The 23,646-nt window shown below is 48.0% G+C and overlaps 1 protein-coding gene across 12 annotated transcripts in view; it reads right to left on the reverse strand.

Moving 5' to 3' along the window:
- The window catches only part of BLTP1 (bridge-like lipid transfer protein family member 1), a 1,988,102-nt gene that overhangs the window by 736,120 nt on the left and 1,228,336 nt on the right, over positions 1 to 23,646 (reverse strand). For all 12 annotated transcript variants that reach the window (XM_085641559.1, XM_085641555.1, XM_085641564.1 and 9 more), the window contains 2 exons: positions 22,032 to 22,273; positions 14,684 to 14,789 (listed from right to left, as the gene is read on the reverse strand). In XM_085641559.1, the coding sequence (XP_085497685.1) occupies positions 14,684 to 14,789; positions 22,032 to 22,273 (348 nt within the window). The remainder of the gene's footprint in view (positions 1 to 14,683; positions 14,790 to 22,031; positions 22,274 to 23,646) is intronic.

The raw sequence follows: 23,646 nt of genomic DNA on the forward strand, positions 1-23,646 counted from the left end.
GTACGATCAAGGTATAATAACAACGCTCTATTTAGGTCCAGACAGTGGAGTTGCTCCTCTTCTTTATAGTGATGTGGAGGAGCATAAAAGGTAGGCAAGGTGATAAATTGGCCTCCATGAAAAGGGGTGACGACTTCTGGTCGAAAGGAGGCCCTTGTGAGAAGCACCACTCTGTCAGGATAGACGGAGAGATAAGAAGACTTAGATGATAAGGCCTGCAGCTCACTTCCTATGCGGCAGATGTAATTGCCACAAGATAGGCTGTATTCAAGGTAAGAAGCCTGAGGGGACAATTGTGTAGAGATTCGAAAGGAGCAGACATAAAAGAAGTCCAAATCAAATTAAGGTCCCACTGAGGCATAATGAATGGTGAAGGAGGGATGAGATGAGTAAGAGCCTTGAGGAACCTATGTTCAGTAGGGGTCTTTAACTAAGAGGGTTGACCAGGCAACCGCAAAAGGCAAAAATGGCAGATAGATAGCAGTCGCGGCCGGCATGGGTGTTATGTTATGTTAAAAAGGACTTGTAGAGCGCGCAGCTACTCAACAGTGTGTCCCGGCGCTGAGACAGAATATACATGGACCAGAAAAGAAAACTCTAATACCGGGGAGTCGGCCATTATGCTGTTTGTTGGAACAACCAGGTTTTCAATTGTTTCCTGAAAGCTAGTATGTTCGTGGCCTGCCTGAGCGGAAGTGGCAGCTTGTTCCACAATCTAGCCACTTGCACTTGAAACGAGCGGCCGCCGCGGCGGGCTCTGAGAGAGTTAGGTATGACAATTAGATGTTTATGTGCTGACCTAAGGGATCTGCCTGGAACATTGTGTGAGACTCTCTTACGGATGTAATGAGCCCCCATTCCATGCAGAGCTTTTAAAGCCAGGACTAATGCTTTGAAGAGAGTTTTGCATTGGACAGGCAGCCAATGCAGATTCTTCAGATGGTGAGTGATCTGGTTTCTAGGTCCGAGTCTCAGGACTGCGCGGAGGTGGGCGGGGGGGCGAGCTGCGAGGGGGTCGCAGGGTGAGTCATGGGGGGCTGAATTACGCAGGGGGTTCAGAATTAAATTGAAAAAAGTTCTTACCTTGAGCCGGGTCCCGCGTCTTCTCTGCTCCTTCTCTCCTGCCTCGGATAGGAACAGGAACAGGAAAGCAGGCAGCCAGGCTCTCTCCCCTGACCAATCCCAACGTGGCAATGCAGTGTTGCGATTCGTCAGAGCACCGTGACACGACGCTCAGCCAGGGGTTGAAGGGATGGGCATGTTCTCCATGCAGGCTGCAATACAGCTTGCATGAAGGGGAAAGTGGCTAGGACTGGTTTGGGTGGCCCGAGAGGGCCGACTAAATAGTCATCGTGCAGTCAAGAGTGAGCAAGCCACTCCTCTCCTGCCCTGTTGGATGCGCAGAGCAGCCTAGCCTACCCGGCCGCTGCAAAGCAGCAGGACATGAAACATAAAATGACAATAACTCTAAGTTGTCATTTTATGTTTCTCACTGCTTAAAAGCAGCGGGGCGACGTTCCTCCGCCATAGAGGTGGAGCCGCCGCCGTAGCGGACGAGCCGCCCGATAGCCCTTAATAGTGCCCAGAGCAGAGCCCTATGGAACAAAAGAAGGAAGGAAAAGCATAACTTCAGAAAGAGGGGCACAAAGGGGATCAATGGATTTTACTGCACGCCATGCCACAAATGTTTTTCCAAAGGCAGGTATACATCGCATTGGTGGAGGGGTGCCTAGCTACCAAGATGACGTTAGATTCTTCAGGAAGAAGGCCAAAAGCTGTCAACTGTTGCTGCTCAATCTCTACGAAAGAAGGTGGAGAGGTGACTGGTTCAAGTGGGAAACCCTTCCCTGCTGCTGCGACAGAAGGTGTCCATGAAGAGGAAGCCTAATTGGAGGATCAAAGGCCATGCTCAGTAGCTCGGGATACCAGACTCTCCATGCCCAATCTGGAGATACAAGGATGACTTGGGGCGGTCATTCTTGATCTTCTTTTAAACTTTGGGTAGGAGTGTTATGGGGAGAAAGGCATACAGGAGGCCTGAGCTCCACTTGGACTAAAAGCTTCTCTGAGAGAGTGCCACCTAGGAAACTCCAGTGCGCAAAACTGCTGACATCGCACGTTCTCAGTGGAGGCGAACAGATATAACTATGTCTCTCCCTAATGCTGAAAGAGACCTTGCGACACTTCAGTTGACAACGTCATTTGTGATTCTCCAGGCATCTTTGGCTGAGTTCATCTGCTCTAGCATTCAGAGAACCCACCAGGTATTAAACCAAAAGGCAATGCCTTGCTGTTTCATCCAGAGATGCAGGGCCTCTTAACAAAGGGTCCAGGACCCCACCCCGCCTTGTTTGTTGCAGTACCGTATGGCAATGGCGTTGTCTGTGGACACTTGTACCAGACTTCCCCCGATGGAAAGGCTTTCAATGTCAGTTGGATCGCATGGAGCTCCAGCAGGTTGATGTGGAGTCCGGATTCCGCCGGAGACAAGAGTTGTCTGATCTCCACCTCTCCCAGATAGCCGCCCATCCCAGGAGTGTTGCTCTTGGGGCAGGGCAGAGGTTTCTGAATCTGACCCAATCGGAGTTCGTTAGCCACCACTGCAGATCGTTTGCAGTTCCCTCCAAGTTCTGGACCATGACAGAGACATTCATCTGATGCTGTGCCCACTGGGACTTCAGATCACCCTACAGAGCCTGCATATGCCACCAGGCACGTGTCACCAGCAGGATGCAGGAGGCCATGAAGCCCAGCAGTCTCAGAGTCAGTCTCACCGAAACCCAGGATAGAGGCTAACATATCGAAATCACAGCCTGAATATCCTGAACTCGTCATTCGGGAGGAGAAGCCCAAAACTGCAGCGTGTCCAGAATAGCTCAGATGAAAGGGAGCGTCTGAGAGGAAGTCAGGTGTGACTTTGGCCGCTGATAGTGAACTACAGCGAGTGCAGAAGGTATGCCGTGGTCTGGAGGTGGGAGACAACAGCCTGGGCGAGCCCACCTTTAGTAGCCAGTTGTCGAGGTAGAGGAAGACTGGCACCCCTGACCTCTGCAGATGAACTGCGACCACCACCATTACCTTGGTGAACACACAAGGGGCACTGGTAAGACCAAAAGGAAGTATGGTGAGCTGAAAGTGCTTGTGACCTGCCATGAACGGGAGATAGCGCCGGCAGGCAGGATGAGAATATAAAAATAAGCATCATGCAAGCCAAAACTATAAGCGTCCTGCAAGTCCAACGCTATTATCTTGTCTGTACGGGTCCAGGGCAGACAGGACCTGAGTTAATGTGAGCATTTTGAATTTCTCCTTTTCAGAACCAGAAAGTAGCAGCAATAACAACCACATCCTATTTCGGGCACCAGAACTTTCTCTATGGCTCCCTTGGCCAAGAGAACTATGACCTTGCAGAGAACAGACAGATGACCCTCCGTAAGCCGATCGGGAGCTGGAGGCATTCAGGGAGGGGTAGTCTTAAAGGGGAGGGAGTAGCCCTTTCGGCCAATCTGTAAAACCCACCTGTCCAATGTTATGGACTGCCAGTGAGGACGGTGATGGTGAATCCTGCCACTAATTGGCTTCCCATGGTGGTAAAGGGGCAGACTAGGAAGGTTTGGGACATTTCCAGTACAGGGGTGGTGGACTTACCAGACAGCTGGCCATCTGACCCAATATGTCTGTGAGTACCACACTCTCGGCCATGCAGCGGCGGCTGGGTGGTAATTGGAGCAGCTGGAAGTCTCATCCGTAGCCACAATAGGAGTGAAAAGCAGACCTGGCCGTAGCACAAGAATCCTTAAAGCGCTCAATCGGCGAATCTGCCTAGTCTCCGAAGAGACTGGTGCTATCAAACAGCATGTCCATAAAGTAAGCTTGGACATCTCCTGAAAAGCCAGTCGTCCTCAGCCAGGAGTGACGTCTAAGGGCTACTGTTGTGGAAACCGCTATGCCTAGCAAGTCCGTCGTGTCAAGTCCACATCGAATAGTAAACTTTGCCGCATCCCTCCCATCGGTGACAGCTTGGAAGAGTACAGGCTCGGCCTCTTCCGGGACCTGTGGTAGCACTAGCGAAATGTATCCCACAAAGTGTAGGAATAACGGCCCAAAAGACATGCAGTATTCATGAACATCTATGCCAGGCTGGAGGAAGAAAACATCTCCTTACCAAATGAGTCCAGCCTCTTGGATTCCCTATTTGAGGGAGAGGTAGGGAATGTGCCTTGTGAGGTGGAGGCTTGGGCCACCAAGAGCTGAGGGGTAGGGTGTAGCGTGAGTAAGTCTGGGTTCACAGTCTGGGTTCACAGGTGCGGGGTGATGGCAGCGGGCAATCATCCTATTCACAGGAGCCCCTGTGCTGGGTTTGGACCAGGTACCAAACAGGACGTCTTTGAGGGTGTTACTGAATGGGAGTAACGGTTCCGACGTAGAGACTGCCCGGTTACAGCACCTCTGTCAAGAGATTAGTCTTGACTGTCACCGTGTGTAGCTGAAGGTCAAGTACCTCAGCCAAACCCCACAGCATCATTGCCTAAAAAGCTCCTTCCTCTGTAGCCACAGTAGAGGGGGAGAAAGCAGAGCAGCATCTGGAGACATATCCAGGCCGCTGGACTCACCCAGGTCCCCACACCGAGCCACACTGTTCTTCCTCATAGGGCTGGTATTCTAAAGGGTCCAGTGACCCCTCCCAGTCTTCTCTGAGGCCTAGCTGATTAAATTAAATCTCGGGCTTCGATCTAGGAGGCAAGTCTCCTATTGGAGTCGGCATCTGGCGATGCACCTCCGACTCCAACTCAGAGTCAGGGATGACAACAGGGAAGACACAGCCGGAGCATTGGCAATCACATTCAACATACCATCACTGGAGAATCGATCAAATTGAAACACAATGCTGACTGCAATTAAAAAAATTTAATTTATGGAATCAAGTGTCCATGTGGATTACTTTAGGTTGGAAAAACGGAAATAAAAATAAAAATAAGGATTCCCGAACATAAAAGCACTATCCGCAATAAGAACACTAATAGCAGTTTAGCATGCCATTGGATGGAGGCTTGTCACACGATCGTTCAAAATAAATTTCAGATCATTGAAGTAGCAACATTGACCCCAGGCAAAGATTTAACCAGATCGTTACTACAACGAGAAATCTTTTGGATCAGGCGACTTGATACACAAGACCCGAAGGGGTTAAATGAGAAAGTAGATTTATCTTGCTTTTTATAGGCGCCATAGTCATATGGAGCATCACCAGGGTAGTGATACATAGAAGTGCTGGCACTTTCTTATGGTAGAAATGTGTAGCCACTGTCACATTCTAATCTTGTTTACCCAGGGTACCTTAGCCTTTAGTATTTTTATTTCACTCGTAGTGACTCACCACACGTTGTATGAACGCTCAAAGATTTTTTTCTTATAGAATGGGCTGAGTATTCGTTTCCAGTTATGAGCCAGGTGGCGTGAGCTCGGCCATTTAAGTTCGCTGGTATAGTATCGAAATAGCAGGAGGCTAATTTAGTTTTAACATGGCGCATTTGAAGTGGCTTTTGTTGAGGGGAGGTTTCGCTCACAATAGTTCGTTGTTAGTGTTGGTTAATCTACTCCTTTTTTAGTGTTGTGCGTCAGTACGCGGGTCATTCACGGAAGAGAGCGGCGGGAGGAGGTTTGATTATGAACACCAAATCCAGCGTTCATTATTGGAGCTTTTTTACACCAGTGTAAGGTAATGAACCGTGAATCTCAGGAAGGAAGGGGGATTATCTCACTGTATGGTTGCCATTGGACATCATCGGTCATTCGGTTTGTTTTGCAGGCGACGTTTTATTCCGTTACCAGTATTGCTGAGCAAGGTCAGTGCATTTGGGTTACGGTATTTCAGTTTGAAATAGGCAGACGGACGGTGGTTTCATATTTGTGTTTGGTTTTCTTTTTTAATAGGATTATACAGCAGGATCCGCATTTTTAGAGGTATTTAGTCTTCAGTATATCCGACACAAAGGAGCATGCTGGTTGTACTTTTCAGAAGCGTTTTTCCACTAGGAGGTCACTCACACTGAGGTTGGGTATCAGTCTGCATTGTCGGGTTTTTTCGGAGTTTTAAGTCTCTTGGGTTTTCATTCACATCTTTTCCTTTTTCTGATTTACTATCCCTTTTTTCTCATGGAGCTTTTTTATACAACAGTTGATTCAATTTACTCTCTCATTAATGGCATGTCACATTGCTGTAGAATGTTTGATTTGAATTCCCTGCCCATTGAAATTGTGTCATAGCAGATATCATTTTATGTTATTTCTAGATTCAAGCCCCTGAAGAAGGGCCAAGGGGACCGAAATACATTGGGCAAAGACTTCCAAATGAAGACCTGCATTGTATTAAGTCATTTTTCTGTGTTTTGAACAGATTAAATGTCGTTTTATGTTTAATCACATGACATGAAACTGATTGTTCCATCTCAATTTGTCTGCATTGACAAATGTTATAGATGAACATTATTTGTGTTTATTCTTTGAAACTTAAGGCATAAGCAACACAGATCCAGTGCACAGAAGTCAAGTAGTTGTACTTGAAGAAAAGCGGGACCAGTGTCAGGAAAGGTCAAGATGGCACAACCGGCATCTGCCTGGATCCAGGACTGGATCCCTTTGGGCCCCACTAGAGCTAGGGCCGGAGCTGCTGGCGCAAAACCAGATAGGGTGCCTTCCTACCCCGCAAGGCCCGAAGGCACATCGATGGGTTTGGGACGCTCGAATATGAGGCGCATGGCCTCACAGAACTCTAAGTTGGGCGGAGGTCGATTCGGCCTCAGGAACTTTGGGGAGGCACAGAGTCGGCCTAAGCACAAGGCTTAGAATGTCGAGACTCTCTTGTTTCATCGGCTGATGGACGAAGAGAATTCGAAGAGCACTTTGAATTCTTGCTCTTCTTTTTGTGCCTCCGACTTCTCGCTCTTCTTTTTGTGCCTCCTGCCCGAGTTCCCTGTGGACTACAAATAGGACAAGGAAGTCTTTGGACCGCTAGCAGCTTCAGGGACTGCTCCCTCACAGCCTTCGGTGTCATGGCCCAGAAATCGGAGCATGAATTGGTGTTGTGGTCGTGCGCCAGACACCAAAGACAAATAAGGTGCGGGTCCATTGCAGACATTGGTCGGTGACAGGTGCCGCAGGGCTTAAAGCACAAGTTACTACTTGTGTAACGATATATCTGTAAGAGACATTAGTTAGTGATAGATTCCTTACCTTAGAATATTCCCAAGGCATCAGTCTGGATCCGGAAAGTTTTCTGCTTAGCAGTACCCTTACGCGCCAGTAGATGGCGCCGTGCGGCTCCACGCCTGTACCCGGCGTTGTGCGCACCGGGACGACGTCACGGAGGCTACTTAGGCGCCACCCAAGCGCACTGACGTCAGTTCTGTCATGCGAGAAACTGACCTTTGGTGCATAAAACTAGGGCCCTAAAAGGGGATGACCTTAACCCTAGTAACTAGATCGCAGAACGGGGAGGATGGGAAGGGCGGTAAGGAATATATCACTAACTAATGTCTCTTACAGCTATATTGTTACACAAGTAGTAACTTGTGCATCTGAAAGAGACACGTTAGTGATAGATTCCTTACCTTAGAATAGATACCCCAGCAATACCAACCCCGGTGGTGGGTCTGCGAACAAATTACACCAGAAAGTCACGGAGTACAGAACGGCCAAAGAAGCCGTCTCTCCGGACCTGACTGTCAAAGCAGTAGTGCTTGGTAAACGTGTGCAGCGAGGCCCACGTAGCTGCCTGACAGATTTCCTGCAAGGGGACACCGCGTCCCAAGGCAGTAGTGGCTTCAGTAGCCCTGGACGAATGGGCACGCAGTCCCAGAGGAGGATCCTTCTTGGCCAAGGAGTAACATGCTTTGATGCACAGAACGACCCACCTGGAGGTGGTCCGTTTGTGTACCGCCCGACCTCTTTTGGCACTCACGTAGCCAACTAAGAGCTGATCATACACCCGGAAGTGCTGTGTACGCTGCAGATAGAATGCAAGCGCACGTTTAGGGTCCAGACTGTGGAGCTGCTCCTCTCCCCATGAAGCATGCGGAGGTGGAAAAAAGGTGGGCAAAGTGATGGTCTGCCCGATGTGGAAGGGCGTGACAACCTTTGGCAAGAAAGAAGGACGTGTCCTCAGAACCACCTTGTCCTGATGAACAGAAAGGAAAGGAGGTCTGGAAGAAAGAGCCTGGAGCTCACTCACTTTCCTGGCAGAGGTGATAGCTACCAGGAAAGACGCCTTGAGAGTAAGAAGACGTAAGGGACAGTTATGAAGGGGCTCAAAGGGAGCGCACATCAGAAAAGTCAAGACAAGATTCAAGTCCCACTGAGGCATTATGAAGGGCACAGGTGGGAACGTATGCGTAATGCCCTTAAGAAAACGGTTAACAACCGGGGACTTAAAAAGAGAAGGCTGATCAGGAAGCCGTAGGAAGGCAGAGATAGCCGAAAGACAACCTTTGTGCCCTGCTGGCCAAAAGAAAGAAGGAACAGGAGAACCACAGAAAGAGGGGCAGAAAGTGGATCCACAGTCTTAGCTGTGCACCATGCCACAAATCTGTTCCACCGACAGGCGTACACCATTTTAGTGGAGCGACGCCTGGCTGCCAGGATGACATCACAGACTTTGGGAGGAAGATCGAAAGGTGTTAACTGTCACTGCACAATCTCCAAGCATGGAGGTGGAGACAGGACAGGTTCGGGTGGAGGACCGTCCCCTGCTGCTGCGACAGAAGGTCCTCCCGAAGAGGCAGACTGAGAGGGGGATCGATGCTCAGACTGAGTAGCTCGGGATACCATACTCTCTTCGATCCCAGTCGGAGCCACAAGAATGACTTGGGCCCGGTCGCCCCTGATCATCTTCAGCAGTCTGGGCAGAAGTGGTATAGGCGGAAAGGCGTACAACAGACCGCAGCTCCACTCGCGCCGAAAAGCGTCTCCAAGCGAGGGCAGCCTTGGAAATTCCAACGCGCAGAACTGATGACATTGTGCGTTCTCTTCGGTGGCGAATAGATCTAACCAAGGCTCTCCCCATCGCAGAAAGAGACCTTGCACCACGTCCAAGTTCAGACACCACTCGTGATCCACCATGCACCGGCGGCTGAGTTCGTCCGCCCTGGCGTTCAGAGAACCTGCCAGGTGTTGAACCACCAGGGTAATGCCTTGATGTTCCAGCCACGTCCAAAGGCGCAGAGCCTCCGACATAGGGTTCATGACCCCACCCCGCCCTGTTTGTTGCAATACCTCATGGCGGTGGTGTTGTCCGTGAACACCTGTACTACACTTCTCCAGACAGAGGGAAGGAATGCCTTCAGTGCAAGTCGGATCACCCGCAGCTCCAGAAGGTTGATATGGAGCCGGGACTCCGCCAGAGACCAGAGGCCTCTGATCTGTGCCTCTCTCATGTGGCCTCCCCGGCCCAGGAGGGACGCATTCGTCACTACGGTGTGCTTCGGTTGGGGAAGGGAGAGGGATCTGCCATTGACCCAATTGCGATTTGTGAGCCAATACTGCAATTGCTGTGCAGTGCCCTCTGAGATCTGGACATGATCGGACAGGTTGCCCTGATGCTGCGCCCACTGGAACTTCAGGTCCCACTGCAGAGCCCGCATATGCCATCTGGCATGTGGCACCAGCAGGATGCAGGAGGCCATCAGACCCAGAAGGCGGAGGGTCATCCTGACTGAAACCCGGGATAGAGGCTGAAAGAGCGGAACCATAGCCTGAATATCCCGGACTCACTGGTCAGGAGGATAAACCCGAAACAGCGTCAAATCCAGAACCGCTCCGATGAAAGGGAGCTTCTGAGAGGGACTCAGGTGCGACTTCGGCACATTGATGGAGAACCACAGCAGATGCAGGAGGTCGGCCGTAGTCTGGAGGTGGGAGACAACTGCCTGGGGCGAAGCCGCCTTCAACAGCCAGTCGTCGAGGTAGGGGAAAACTGACACCCCTGACCTGCGCAGATGAGCGGCGACCACCGCCATCACCTTCGTGAACACCGAGGGGCGCTGGTAAGGCCGAAGGGAAGCACGGCAAACTGAAAATGCTCCTGGCCTACCGTGAATGGCAGGTAACGCCGGTGGGCCGGCAGGACGGGAATGTGAAAATAATTGTCCTGCAAGTCTAACGCTACCATCCAGTCTCCAGGGTCCAGGGCAGACAGGACCTGAGCTAGAGTCAGCATCTTGAACTTCTCCTTCCGGAGGAAACGATTAACGTCCCGGAAGTCCAAGATGGGGCGCAGGCCGCCCTTGTCCTTCTTGGGGACCAGGAAGCAGTGGGAATAGCAACCACTCCCTACTTCCTGATCGGGAACGTACTCGATGGCCCCCTTGGCCAGGAGGGCCGTGACTTCCTGACGGAGAAGAGCCAAATGAGACCCCGACATGCGGTGGTACCGAGGTGGCATGGCTGGAGTGGAGGACAGAAAGGTAAGCGAATAACCTTGGCAGATTATCTGTTGCACCCACTTGTCTGACGTAATCTCGTGCCAGTGGTGGAGGTGAACCCTGCCACCCACTGGCATGGAGGGCCCCCTGATGCTCGGATTAGGAAGGTTTTGAGGCGGAAGCGGCCGGGGTGGAAGTGGACTGCCAAGCACACTGGTTACCAGACCCGCCCCTGCAGAACCCGCGTCCGCGGCCTCGCTGAGTCTGGTTCTGCACAGGCTTGCTGGAAGATCGCGCCTGGGTACCCCTGCCCTGGCCACGAAAGGAATAAAACCCCGTCTTGGCAGGAGTTTTTGAGGAAAGACCCAAAGACTTGGCCGTGGCACTGGAGTCTTTAAAGCGCTCCAGGGCATTGTCCGCCTTATCACCAAAGAGGCGGGAGCCATCGAAGGGCATGTCCATGAGCGAGCTCTGGACATCGGATGAAAAGCCAGTGGAACGCAACCAGGCGTGGCGCCGCAACGTCACCGTTGTGGAAATCGCCCTGCCCAACGAATCAGCAGTGTCCAAACCACACCGGATGGCAAACTTCGCCGGATCCTTGCCCTTCGCAATTGCTTGGGAAAGGACAGCCTGGACCTCCTCAGAGCACTGAGGCAGAACCTCCACCACTGAATCCCACACTGTGTGGGAGTAACGGCCCAACAAGCAGGCGGTATTAGCCGACCTCAACCCCAAACTGGCCGAGGAGAACCACCTCTTGCCATATTGGTCCAGCCTCTTGCAGTCCTCATGCGGTGGCGCAGAGGGAAAGGCACTCTGCGATATCGAGGCTTGAATGACCAGGCTCTCAGGCGTGGGGTGAGTTGTCAAGAAGGCGGGATCACCAGGCGCCGGGCGATGACGCCTAGCGACATTCTTATCCACCGGCGTCAGCCGAGGCCGGCCGCAACCAAGTACCCAGGAGGACTTTGGTAAGGGCCTCATTGAAAGGGAGCAGCGGCTCAGACCATGCAGACGCCGTCTGGAGCACCTCCGTAAGGAGGTTGGTCTTAAGGGCCACCGTAGGGAGGTCGAGAGTCTCCGCGGCTCAATGCAGCACCATAGTGTAGGAAGCGCCCTCCTCCATAGTAGGCGGAGGCGAAGCAAACCCGGGGCAGAAGACACATCAAGTTCACCCGCGTCTTGAAGGTCATCCACCCAATCCTGCTCGGAGTCACACTGCTGCGCAAGGGGGTCCTCGGAGCTGTCCCAGTCCTCATCCTGCTCCGGGGTAGAAGGAGCCGGTCGCGGCGGCAGGACCGGAGTCAGAGAGGTGCCTGGCGGCGCTCCCAGCGATGCCGGCCAGGGCCAAACCGGAGCCCCATCCTAATGAGGATCCCAGGTCGTAACGAAATTGTCAGAGAACCGAGGCAGGGGCTGGATAAACGGCACCCAGTGCGGAGCCAAGGGCAGTGCCGGGGACAGAGCCAGCGGCGTTGCACCTTGTGGTGCCGGGGCCACAGGCGCTGGATCCAGTGGCTCCGGGGTTGGCGCCGGAGGCAGTGCCGCCGGGTCAACAGGATCTGGACAAGGGGCTGCGCAGCCCGCAGACGTACCGGCGGGAGCCCGAGGCCTAAACAGGCGGTCCAAGGCAGCAAGAAACTCTTGCCGCTGTGCGGGAGTCGCCGACGGACCCGGGTATAGCAAGTAGGCCGCGGGACTCCCAGGCTTCAGCGGAGCTGCAGGGGCAGAGCCCCTGTTCCCCACGTCCGCCTCCAGGGAGCGAAGGGGGGACATCGGAGAGCGAACACGCTTCTTCGACTTCTTCTTATGGCGCCGCTTACCGGAATCTGAAGGTGAAGACTTAGAGTCCGAGGAGCGACGACAGCAGTCCCGCGAGCGGTCCCGCGAATGGACCCAGAGCGGCGGTGAGAGGAGTGCCTAACCTCCAGCAACTTCCGGTGCCGCTCCTATAATGCCTTCGGGGCCATGGCACGGCAGTCCCGACAATCCCGGGAGTCGTGGTCGGTCTCCAGGCAGTAGATGCAGACATCATGGGGGTTCGCCACCGACATATTACGGCGGCACGACCCGCAAGACCTGAAGCCGGGCATCCCTACGTGCACCAGGAGACAAGAGGAGAAGACAAAAAGTCTCAAAAAGTGTTAAAAAAAAATTGACCGAGGTACGTGCTCAATTCGGATCTGCGCTTTCAGCACGGAAAAAGAAAGAACTGACGTCAGCACGCATGGGTGGCGCCTAAGTAGCCTCCGTGATGTCGTCCCGGCGCGCACGACACCAGTGAAGCCACACGGTGCCACCTACTGGTGCGCAGGGGTACTACTAAGCAGAAAACTTTCCGGATCCAGACTGACGCCTGGGGAATATTCTAAGGTAAGGAATCTATCACTAACGTGTATCTTTCAGATACCAGGCTTGAGCATCCTCGACACACCAGGACGTAAATCTCAAAAATAGTTGACATAATGTCAAAAAAAGACGGTCAAAAAACAACAGTGGGGTAGCTCTTCTCCGAAATCAGCACTGGCTGGCATGGAAAGAAAAGAACTGACGTCAGTGCGCCTGGGTTTCATCTATATAGGTACTGACACGTCACTTCCGGAACTGCTGATGAAAAATCTTCTGGATCCAGTCTGATGCCTGGGGAAATTAAAAAAGGTAGAAAATCTGTGGCTAGAAGTCTCTATCAGATAGGTGAGGATGTGTATATTTGGATGACTTGCTTAGATGTTGCTGAAGAAATTGCCTAAAACGTATAAAAGTTTATTTAATAGGCGGCTCACAGATCCTCCACGAGAAACTATATTCTTTTGGTTGGGCCACATGCTTTAACATATCTTTCTGGTTGAATTAGACGTTCATTGGTATATTTTTCTAAATGTGTATTATAACAACATATTCTGCTGTTTACTCAGATTAGAGTGAGACATATAAACAAATTACAATTTTAGTCTCCCTCGTAATATGCCAGCCTAACATGTGGGGCACCGTTTAGATAATATTCTGAGTGTCCTTCTTACAACACCGATTATGAGACTCTTGGAGATTGAGTGACCAATTTGAGCTTTAGGGTATATACAATGACAGACAATAGGCTTTCAATGGAGCTTATGTTGGTTATAATACAACAGTCCTGAATGATTTCCATGTATACAGATTGAGCCTGTGAGTTGTACTTTGTTATTCCTTGTATGTATTATTAGGTGTTACATGTTGGCTTGATTCATTTTTGCAGTCATGACAAAATACCCATGGGTCCGAAATGCAATTGGGATATAAATACAAGCTTATGATTAATATACCAATTTAACACAAATTTAAATCTATTGCACAATGTTAAAAGATCGTTGAGGACTTAAGCTATCTACAATGAATTTGTAAATATTGTAAACATTTTTATTCTTGACAATGAATCATCATTTCAGATAACCATAAAAAGGATTTAAGTATGAATCAATCTTTAAAGACAAACATCAAATGTGAATGAAAGAATAAGCATTGGGCAATTTATTAGCAACTCATTAGGCTGTGCATCTTAATATTTCTATATATGGAATAGTGAATCCTGGCTAATCTTGGAGACCTACAAAACAATGAAGAAATTATTAGGAAAACATGAATGAACAAGACTAATAATACCGGAAATGGCTTTTGATGTGGGGTGCATTATACAAATTAGTAGCAGTTGTTTATACATACGATAAAAAGGACACATAAAGCAATGTTAGATAATGTTAGTAATGAGTGAAAAAAAATGTGTGTGTGGGGGGGAGGGGAATATGCAGTCATGAAGAAGCAGGACCATTGCCAGACTGTGGTGACGCTGACAGGTTCTTAATTCTTCAACTGATTTCGCTCAGATTCTAAAGTTCAGATGAAAAAGAAAGACATTTATAAATACTTGATGAAAAACTCCTCTAGTACTAGTTCACATTCTCATAAATGCCTTTGTGAATTGCCTACAAGCCGACAATAAATTAATGGTTTGGTGGCTTCCTTTTTTAATGATCACTCTTTTAGCACACATGAAAACGTTTTTCATACTCCTCCATACTACAAACTATGGAGTAAATTTACAAATTAATTTATAAATATGTAACGTAGTACTACAAGAATTACTGTCACATACTCATAGAAACATTATTAGATTGGTGCCTACATCTGTCAATGAATAGCTTTGATCGCAAAGGAATACCAATATCTGAAACACTAAAATAATTTAAACATATTAATGGTCCAAGTTAAAAGAAAACATAACCTACCTGAAACTTTTTGTATGACTTCATTGACCTCTTTCATGAATACTTTCTGAACAAATACTAAATGATTTAGAAGGTCTGTGGTAAGATTATGCTCAAAGGATCCAATCTATGAGAAAATCAGAAAATTATTAATCTAATATTCCAAAATAAACACATACATTTGATGAAAATGATGCATCATAACGTTTCATATTCACTCATATTGACCAGGCTAACACAAATAAAAACCAGAATTTCGCAAAGAACTTCCAAGTCATATTTTTATTTAACACGTTCACCTGTTAGCTTTGCAACCAATCCCAACACAAAACACAAAAAAACAATTTTACAATTAAGAAAAATTTTAAATATATATAGAGGGGATTAGGACATTAAGACTTTTTTATCCAGAACTTATCAACAGTGGCCAAGAAAATGTCTTTTCTGCTATTTCAATCTCAAATTCTAAACTGAATGCAAAAATGTTGCACATCAGCCAGTCCATTCAGCATTTTCCTGATCTACCAGGTTAATGGGTACTCCATTCAAATTGCCTTATTGCATAATATATTGCAGAATATACAGCCGAAATGGTGCCATAAAACTTTACTGATTGCTTAGCACAGACGTGAACGGCTAATGCTTTTCACCAGGTCTAGGTTATAGGCTCATCCTATATCAAAGGACCGGGCTTGTGAGTTGCTGTGGTCCAATAACGCAGCAGAATATTATACATAACCTGCATGAAGAGTGTTTTTTCCCATGTTTTTTAAGTGGTTTGATATGGTTGGGGTTTGTACTCACCTCGAATATGCCTTTATACCTTGCCGGGCAAAGATCTGATCAGCTTCCAGATTGATTCTTTCTGTTTCCTTATTCTGGCAAGATTATTTGATGATTGGCTAGAGATCCATCTGAACCCGCTGCAAAATTCGAACTTTCAGTTTTATATAAGGTGTTGTTAGGTACTAACAATGCTCTTTCAAAGGCTTCTTTCTAGCAAATGACTAGGGAATTAACAGTCTATGAAACATGAATTTTTCATGCGTAACTGAATGGATATTATCCTGGAGCCCTTCCTGATCAGTTAAGCTATGTTCGTTTGCAGTAGAATTAAAGGAGCATGGATGAACAAACAAGTTCTTTGGTAACAATCATTCTGGTGAATACTCTAAATCAAGTTCCTCAGCTTTTGAACCTACTCCAGGCAATGGACCAGGACACCTGAAATAGTCTACTGCACTGTTAGGAGGCACCACAGTTCTTACTCAATTTAGGTTCCACTCTAGATATGATATCAGAGAGTTGTGCGGGTCATCTTGATTGCACACCAACATCAGTTCCCTGTCCTTCTGTCTCAGGCCCTCAAAGGAGGGAACAGGACGGAAGGCATTGACAGTGTACCAAAGCTAACTTGGGACATTATTGAGGGTTGTATGATCTCTCCTCCGAATGGAGAGGCATGTGAGATTGGTGAGAAGTATGCATGTAGATACGTATCCACCAAAGTGATTGTTACCAAATGTAAGCAACATGTTCTGCTGATGGATATTTCTACCTGCAGATTCCTCACCTCTTGACTTAATAATTAAGCATTGCCTCCCAGGAGAGGAGTCTGAGGCGATGGTAAAATCAAAAAGCCCTGCAACATAGATCTTGCAAAACTGTGATTTCTGTGAACATATGTATTCCCATGCTGGATATTTGCTATGCAACAACTTGAGCTTCAGGCTATACTTTCACCGGGCTTTCCTTTCTGAATTCAGACAGTAAAGTCTGATGAAAGTAAGGACTGAAACTCAAGTTGCAGCATAGTAAATATCCGGTATGGGAATTCCCCCTACACACTGCTGAGGAGGAAGCCATTGCCCTGGTGGAATGGGCCCTAATGCATACAAGATGCTCCTTCTTTTCAGGGGATTGGGGGCATAGAAGATCTGAATGCAAAGAACACACCAGCAAGAACTGTCCACTTCTGCGTTGCCCTGCCCCTTTTGGATCTTGCGTAGCCAAGAAAAAGTTGGTGATAGACTCGAAACTATTTGATCCTGGCAATATAAATCCTGAGAGTCCTACGGCGGTGCAGGAGGTTTAGAGTTTCCCTCCTCTTTGGCAGCATGAAATGATGAGTAAAACGTCAGCCAAGTGATCGATTGACCCTTGTGAAATAAAGTGACCACATTAGGAATGAAAGAAAGCTTAGTATGGGCTAAACGTTATTTTTGCCCAGTGACAGGAAAAAAGAAATGAAAAGAGACTTGACATACAATGCTTGCAGCTCACCAAATGCCGAGGTGTTGGTCATTATAAACAGTCTTGACAGGTAACTATGCATGTGAGCGCATCAATGGAGGACCAATTTAGAATCCCACTGTAGCATACCAAACAGACAGGGCGAAACAAAAGGGAAACAAATGGGAGAACCCTTTCAAATAGACTATGATAATAGGAAACCTAAACAGTTTCAGATGCGCAAGAGTCCGCTGGTCTTCACTTCTCCCAGAAGGCCTCCCCAACACAGCAGCAATCTGTCGCCATGGTCAGGTTGGAGTGGTGTAGGGAGATGGGTCATTGCAGTTTCTCCTTGAAAACCTGGTTGGAGTTTTACAGTTTACCTCCCCTGCTGGACCCATTGAGATTTCATATCCCACCGCAGAACCCATAAATACCATCTAGCATGGTCAGCAAGTAGGATGCAGGAGGTCAATAGGCCGGAAAGTGTCTAAAGCCACCCTCACTGACATCCAGAACCAAGGTTGAAACATCATTGAAATCGCAGCATGAATGGCCTGGACTTGGCCATCCGGAGAGAAGGCCTGAAAATGCACCATACTCAAGATGGCTTCAATGTAAGGGAGCCTCTATGAAGTCGTCAGGACTGACCTTCGCACATTGACCGTGAATGCCAATGAGAGGTTCACCTTCGTCTGGAGGTGGACCATGACTGACTGTTGCCATCCAGGCTTGCTTTCTACAAACGTAAAGGTAAGGAAAGATTGGTGCCCCTGACCTGCAAAGGTATGCTTTGCCCACCGCCATCACCTTACTGAAAACCCGAGGAGCATGGGTGAGGCTGAAAAGGAGCGCAGCAAGCTAAAAATGCTACTGTCCAACCATGAACCATAGATAGCGCCAGTGAGCTTGCACAATGGGTGCTTGTAAATAGGGGCCCTTCAGGTCTGACACTTCTATCCAGTCTCCTGGCTCTAGCACTCACAAAAAGTAGACAGAGTGAAAACTTTGAATTTGTCCTTCCACATGAAGAAATGGAGAGATCGGAGATCTAAAAATGGGCAAAGGGCTCTGCCCTTTTTCAGCACAAGGAAATAATGTAACTAACATTTAGTTCCAGGTTCCCAAGTTGGGACTCTCTATGGCTCCTTTCTCCAAAAGAGCCTGAATTTTCTGCAGCAAAATGAACGAATGCTCCACCGAAAACTTCTCTGATGTACTCGGAAGAGGTGGTGGGACATTGGACTATCTGCGGGACCGACCTGTCAGAGGATATGGCTCGCCATATATGGAGAAAATGTCTAATTCTGTTTCCAATAGAGTGATTGTTTGCCACTAAGCACAAACCAAACTAGGAGAGGTGTTGCGAAGAGGCCAGAGCAGCTGACTATGGAGCGTGGGGCTCACGGTTTGATCCCAGTCGGCAGCTCAGCTCAGCATCATGTGACTCTGGGAAATACCTCACTTAACCTCCCTGACGGTCCCCAGAACCTTGAAACCTTAAGGGGTGATATGTTTGTGCTTTACAATTATGGATTATGATTATAGCTTCGAGGCTGCTGCCGAAGGGGCTAGGGACTGTCTCTGTGGGGGGAAGACTCTCTCTGCTGGATCCCCTTACCCTGAACCTGAAGAGCTTGGTACATGTTTTGGGGTAGTCGACCTAGATGCTGCATGTAGGCAAAACCCTTAACAATGCCTCTAAAGGAGGGAAATTGTTGGGGATACTGCCTTGCACATGGGAGAGACCAAGGTGTCCCGACTTTCTTTAAAGTGCTCTAGCCCAGAGTCAGCCTACTCACCAAAAATGTGAGACCGCTCAAAGGGTATATCCATGAGTGACGATTGAATGCCACACAAAAAGCCTGTAGATCCCATTCATGTGTGGAGTTGGAGCACCACACTAGTTCAATCAGCTCTGCGTAACAGTAGGTTGTGTCCAGTCCTGACAACATGATATATTTGGCTGTGTCCTGGCAATCTTGAATGGTCTGTGCCACATTGGTGCAGAATTCCTTTGGACTAGTGGAAATATCTCTGCATTGGAGTACACAATCAGCAAATAGCTAACGCTGAATGACCAGAGGGCGAGGCTGGCTGATGAAAGGATACTATTTCTAAACACCTAAATTCTTAACAACTTTCTGTTGGAAGAGTTGCAGGGAAAGAATTGAGGATTCCCTGCCTGCACAAAATTAATGCTCCAGCTAGGTTTTGAAAACCTGCATTGGAAACATGCACTGCAGCTTTAATGATGGTAGCTGATGCATTAACACCCTCCTTGTTAATGGTCCTAGCCTCTTCCCTTCTGTCTTCTGTGGTACGGCTGATAAGAAATGAAATACTGGGCCTCATCTTGTGATCACATCGATCAAAGATGGCCAAGGCATTTGCAACTTTTATGGATGTCACAGCCATAAAGCGGACTATGATCCCCAAATAGTCCATGCATCTGCTGTCCCTGTCTCGAGGAGCAGAAACCAGAATGACAGGGCTTTTTGATATACGCTGGGCTGCTACTACAATGACACAGTCAGGCTTCAGGTAGACAGTCAAGCATGCTGGGGTATATTCTGGTGCTTTATATTTGTTCTCCAGGCGGGGTATGACTGCCTGAATTGTGGCTAGTGAACTCATTAGTTTGAGACCTTCGGACCAGACGAAATCCAAGTTAAGAATGAATAATGTGATTTTCCAAAGTTTTTCCTTGAAGTCATATAGACACAATTGTTGCTCCAAAGAATCGATGGGAAGATAAAACCTTTTTGCTACCCTTTTAATTGGTGTGTGGAAGCGGGTGAGGTCATCTGCAGGCAAGTCAAGTTGTGTAGGCGATTTTCTTCCATCTTTAGGAAGAATGTAGTCTTGCCACTCACATCATCATTAGCATCATCCTGCCCAGCCCCCAAAAGTTCACCTTCTTCATGCACAACTGATATACAGTCTGAGTCAGACATGTCTTGTGCCCCATGTACCTATGGGTTGGTGGCATTGGGCACTGAACCAAAATTGGATTTAGCACTGTCAAAGCAGGCAAGGCAGAGGGAAGCAGTCTCTCAATTTGCTGTAGGGGTGATGGCAGAAGTGTTGGCATTTGTGGAGGAGTAGGTAGCATTGGTACTGTTGGTGGCTGAGGTTGAAGCTGCTAAGAACATAACGTCAGGAACGTGCCCACCATCTGTTGCAATATATCCATGAATGTCACAAGCACATGCTTCATAGCTGGGTCCCTGTATGGATGCCAAGGTTAAGGATGATCAAACCCACCCAGTTGGCCTGCGAGGGTCTGAGGCTCTAATACTACTGGTGACATTCTTCATCCTCAGAGTGCCCACTCAAACGTCAGAAATGTATTGTGCTTCCAACTGCACAGGGCGGTAGGCTGTCTGAGGTCTGTCCAAGTTTAGATACTTACATGTGGTCCGGGTCTACTGCTGTCCGATGTACAGGTCACTGTTTCCGGAAGCCAAAATGTCACCCCACACTGGAATATGTGGTAGGCAAGTGCCTTTGCGAAGCTGCTATCTTCTCAGAAGAATACAAATGGACATAAAAATCCTTCTTTCTGGATGAAGACCTCAAAGGGTTGAAGACAACCAGGAGTACGGAATCTGAATGTGGAGTTCTTCAGGAGCAAGGAGTCCAGATCAGCAAGTTGAGAGAGCGAGGAAACAAGTGAAGGAACACAACTTTGGTGCTTCAAACCCTTTGATTATAATAAAGTCTTTATATGGTAAAAGAACAGAAAATGACATCAAACAACACACAAAAGGAAACACATTGTATTGGAAAAATCTGAAAGGAATGAAAGAAGAAACACCCATGGTGGTGGTCTCGACCAGGACCTCGAACGGCGCGGAGCAGACTATCGGCGTTCAAGCAGCTTTCGGGACCGCTCCCGACAGTATAGGAGCACGACTTAGGGTGGTGGTCACGCTCCAGACAAAAGAGGCACACACGGAGCAGATCAGTTACCGACATCAGTCGGTTGCGGGAGCCGCAGGCCTTGAAACCGGGCATCCCTCGTGCACCTGCTCAGATTCGAAGACTCGAAACAAGAAGTCGAAAAAAGTCGAGAAAAAAAATGACTGCGGTACCGCTCTTCCCGGATCTGTGCTGGCTGGCGCAGAAAAAGAAATAACTGACAGTGCGCGAGGACGGCGTCTAAGTAGCAGCCGCGACATCATCCCGGCGACCATCACGCCGACGACAGACGCGGAGCCGACCGGCGCCACCTTCCGACGCGCAGAGGTACTGCTGACAAAAAAACTTTCCGGATCCAGTCTGACGCCTGTGGTTAATTCTAAGGTAAGGAATCTATAACTAACATGTTTCTTTCAGATACTACTGGCTAACATTGGATCTCTGCACTCTGCACCTGGCCGCCCTAGTGCTGCTGGTGGTGGTGCTATTTGAGTGCCTAGCTGGACCTTGGGGAACCTTGGTTCTAAACCATAAAAGTAATCCTTTCAGGTAGTCCACTTACCTGCAAACCGTTAACATTTTTCCCCCCAAAGGAACCAATGTTATGATTTTTGTCCTAAAAATGTTCCGAGTGTTGAACTGACTTATATGAAAACCAAAGTAACTTTCTTTGAACCAAAAACTATTGTACTCACCTGTGTTTTGTAAGACTAAGGGTGTGATATCTAGGCATATTACCCCAAGAAGTAAAAGTAACTAAAAAGTAATGTGAAAGTTCTCTTAAGTAATTCTTATGTGTTTTTAACTGTTTTAAAAGCAAATACAAACCTGTAACGAATACCATTTCATTTACAATTGCATTTGAAAAGCATATCCTACTTACCTGTGCCAAGTCCTGCTTGCTTCAAGAAATAAAACATATATATATACCATTTATATTTGCCTAATTGGTCTGGATTCGGTCTCTGAGTGTGTGCCATTAGACTGGATTGAGTGAACACAATAAATGCTTAACACACCCTTCTGATAAGCCTAACTGCTTGACCACCCTACCACAAATAGGGCTGTCAGTGTTTGTTTAATTCAGCCTCCATTATGTCTCTGGGGATCCACTGGACTCTGTGTACACTATATAGTATATAGAGAGGCAGCTTCCTGCAAATGGCAATTATTCAAGAATTGTAGGCACCTAAACAAAGTAGGATTATCTTACCTCTGCTACACAACGCAAATAATTTCCATTTAGATAGCTTTGTTTTGCGGTCAGGTCATCCATGGTCCATGGCTGATCCGAATAGCTGTCATGCTCTTCCATGATATACTTCCCTGACATGGTAACTGGAGGTAAAGTGAGGCTTGCGGAAGGAGGAATTGTTGACATATCTGTTGATGAGACTTTTGAGGTAAAGTGCAGCCTGTGATTTGGCAGTTCAAAATTAAATCTTGTTTGTGCACCTGCATGTTGGAAGGAGACAAAAAGTGGGAATACTTGTAAACTATATTATTAATATTTCTTAATGTTTAGTATTTGATGTTGTGCTGCAGTGGCAATAAGGGACACGTTTTCATACACTTTGAAAGAATAAAAATAACACCAAGGAGGAGAAAATCATGATATCACTTAAAACTTAATGCCAACAAGACAGAGGTTATCTTTTTTGGCAAGAGCTCCCGCCCGCGTCAGATCTTTGGTGGCCGTCGGAGATGGGTCCTGCTCCGACACCCAGTCACACGGCAAAAAATCTTGGAGTGAGATGGGATGACTGCATGTCCTTTACCTCCCATATCCAACAAGTTGCCGGTTGCTGTATGAGCAAACTGAGAAGTCTGCGTAAAATTCTCAGACTCCTTCCAGAAGACTGCCGGAAAACGGTGATCCACGCCACTGTGACCTCAAGGCTGGACTATGCCAATGGACTCTACCTAGGCCTACCAAAATACCTGACACAAAAGCTTCAGGTAGTTCAAAATGCGGCTGCGAGACTGTTACTGCGAATTCCACTCAAGCAGGCAGTCTCTCCGCACCTCCGATCTCTACACTGGCTGCCAGTTGCCAGCAGAATAAAGTTTAAAGCACTAACGTTGGCTTTTAGATCTTTGCATGGCTCCTGTCCAGTATACCTGAAAAACCGTCTTCCCAGATACTCCCAAGCCCGCACATTGCGGTCTAACTGCCGTGTTCAACTGGCTATTCCACACACGAAAAAGGCCCGACTCGGGGGTCGGACTTTTTCGGCTAACGTCTCCACTCTGTGGAACACCCTCCCACAAGAAATCCAGCAGGCCCCTTCCGAATCCTGTTTTAAGACACTGCTAAAAACGTGGCTTTTTAACCATCTACGCTAGCTTTTTTAATTCCTGTATTGCTATTTTAACTACCTCCCAGGTCTTCTGTGTTCTACTAGCGCCGGGACACCTCCTCGCGAGGTAGCTGTCGCGCTTTATAAAACCCAGTATTATTATTATTATTATTATTAGAGAGGAGACAGCTTAGTGAAGAGAATAACTGCATTTTGTAAGAGTTCCAACAAACAAATGATGGACGGAATGCATCCATCGTTCTTTTGCCCACTACGCCACCCCAGTTCAGACATGGCCATATGCAAATCAGTCTTGACCCTGTGCCTCATGGGAACAGTCCAGCCCGAACTGCCAAGCCATGTCTTCCCTGGACCGGAATCAAGCATCCTAGGACCGGTTTCTGGCTATCAGCCGTCATCAGCCAGGATAGCTTGACTCCAGTGGCGTAGTGAGTTCGGGCTGGACTGTTCCCATGAGGCACAGGGTCAAGACTGATTTGCATATGGCCATGTCTAAACTGGGGTGGC

Source organism: Triturus cristatus, chromosome 2_2 (assembly GCF_964204655.1).
Source record: "Triturus cristatus chromosome 2_2, aTriCri1.1, whole genome shotgun sequence".
NCBI lineage: Eukaryota > Metazoa > Chordata > Amphibia > Caudata > Salamandridae > Triturus > Triturus cristatus.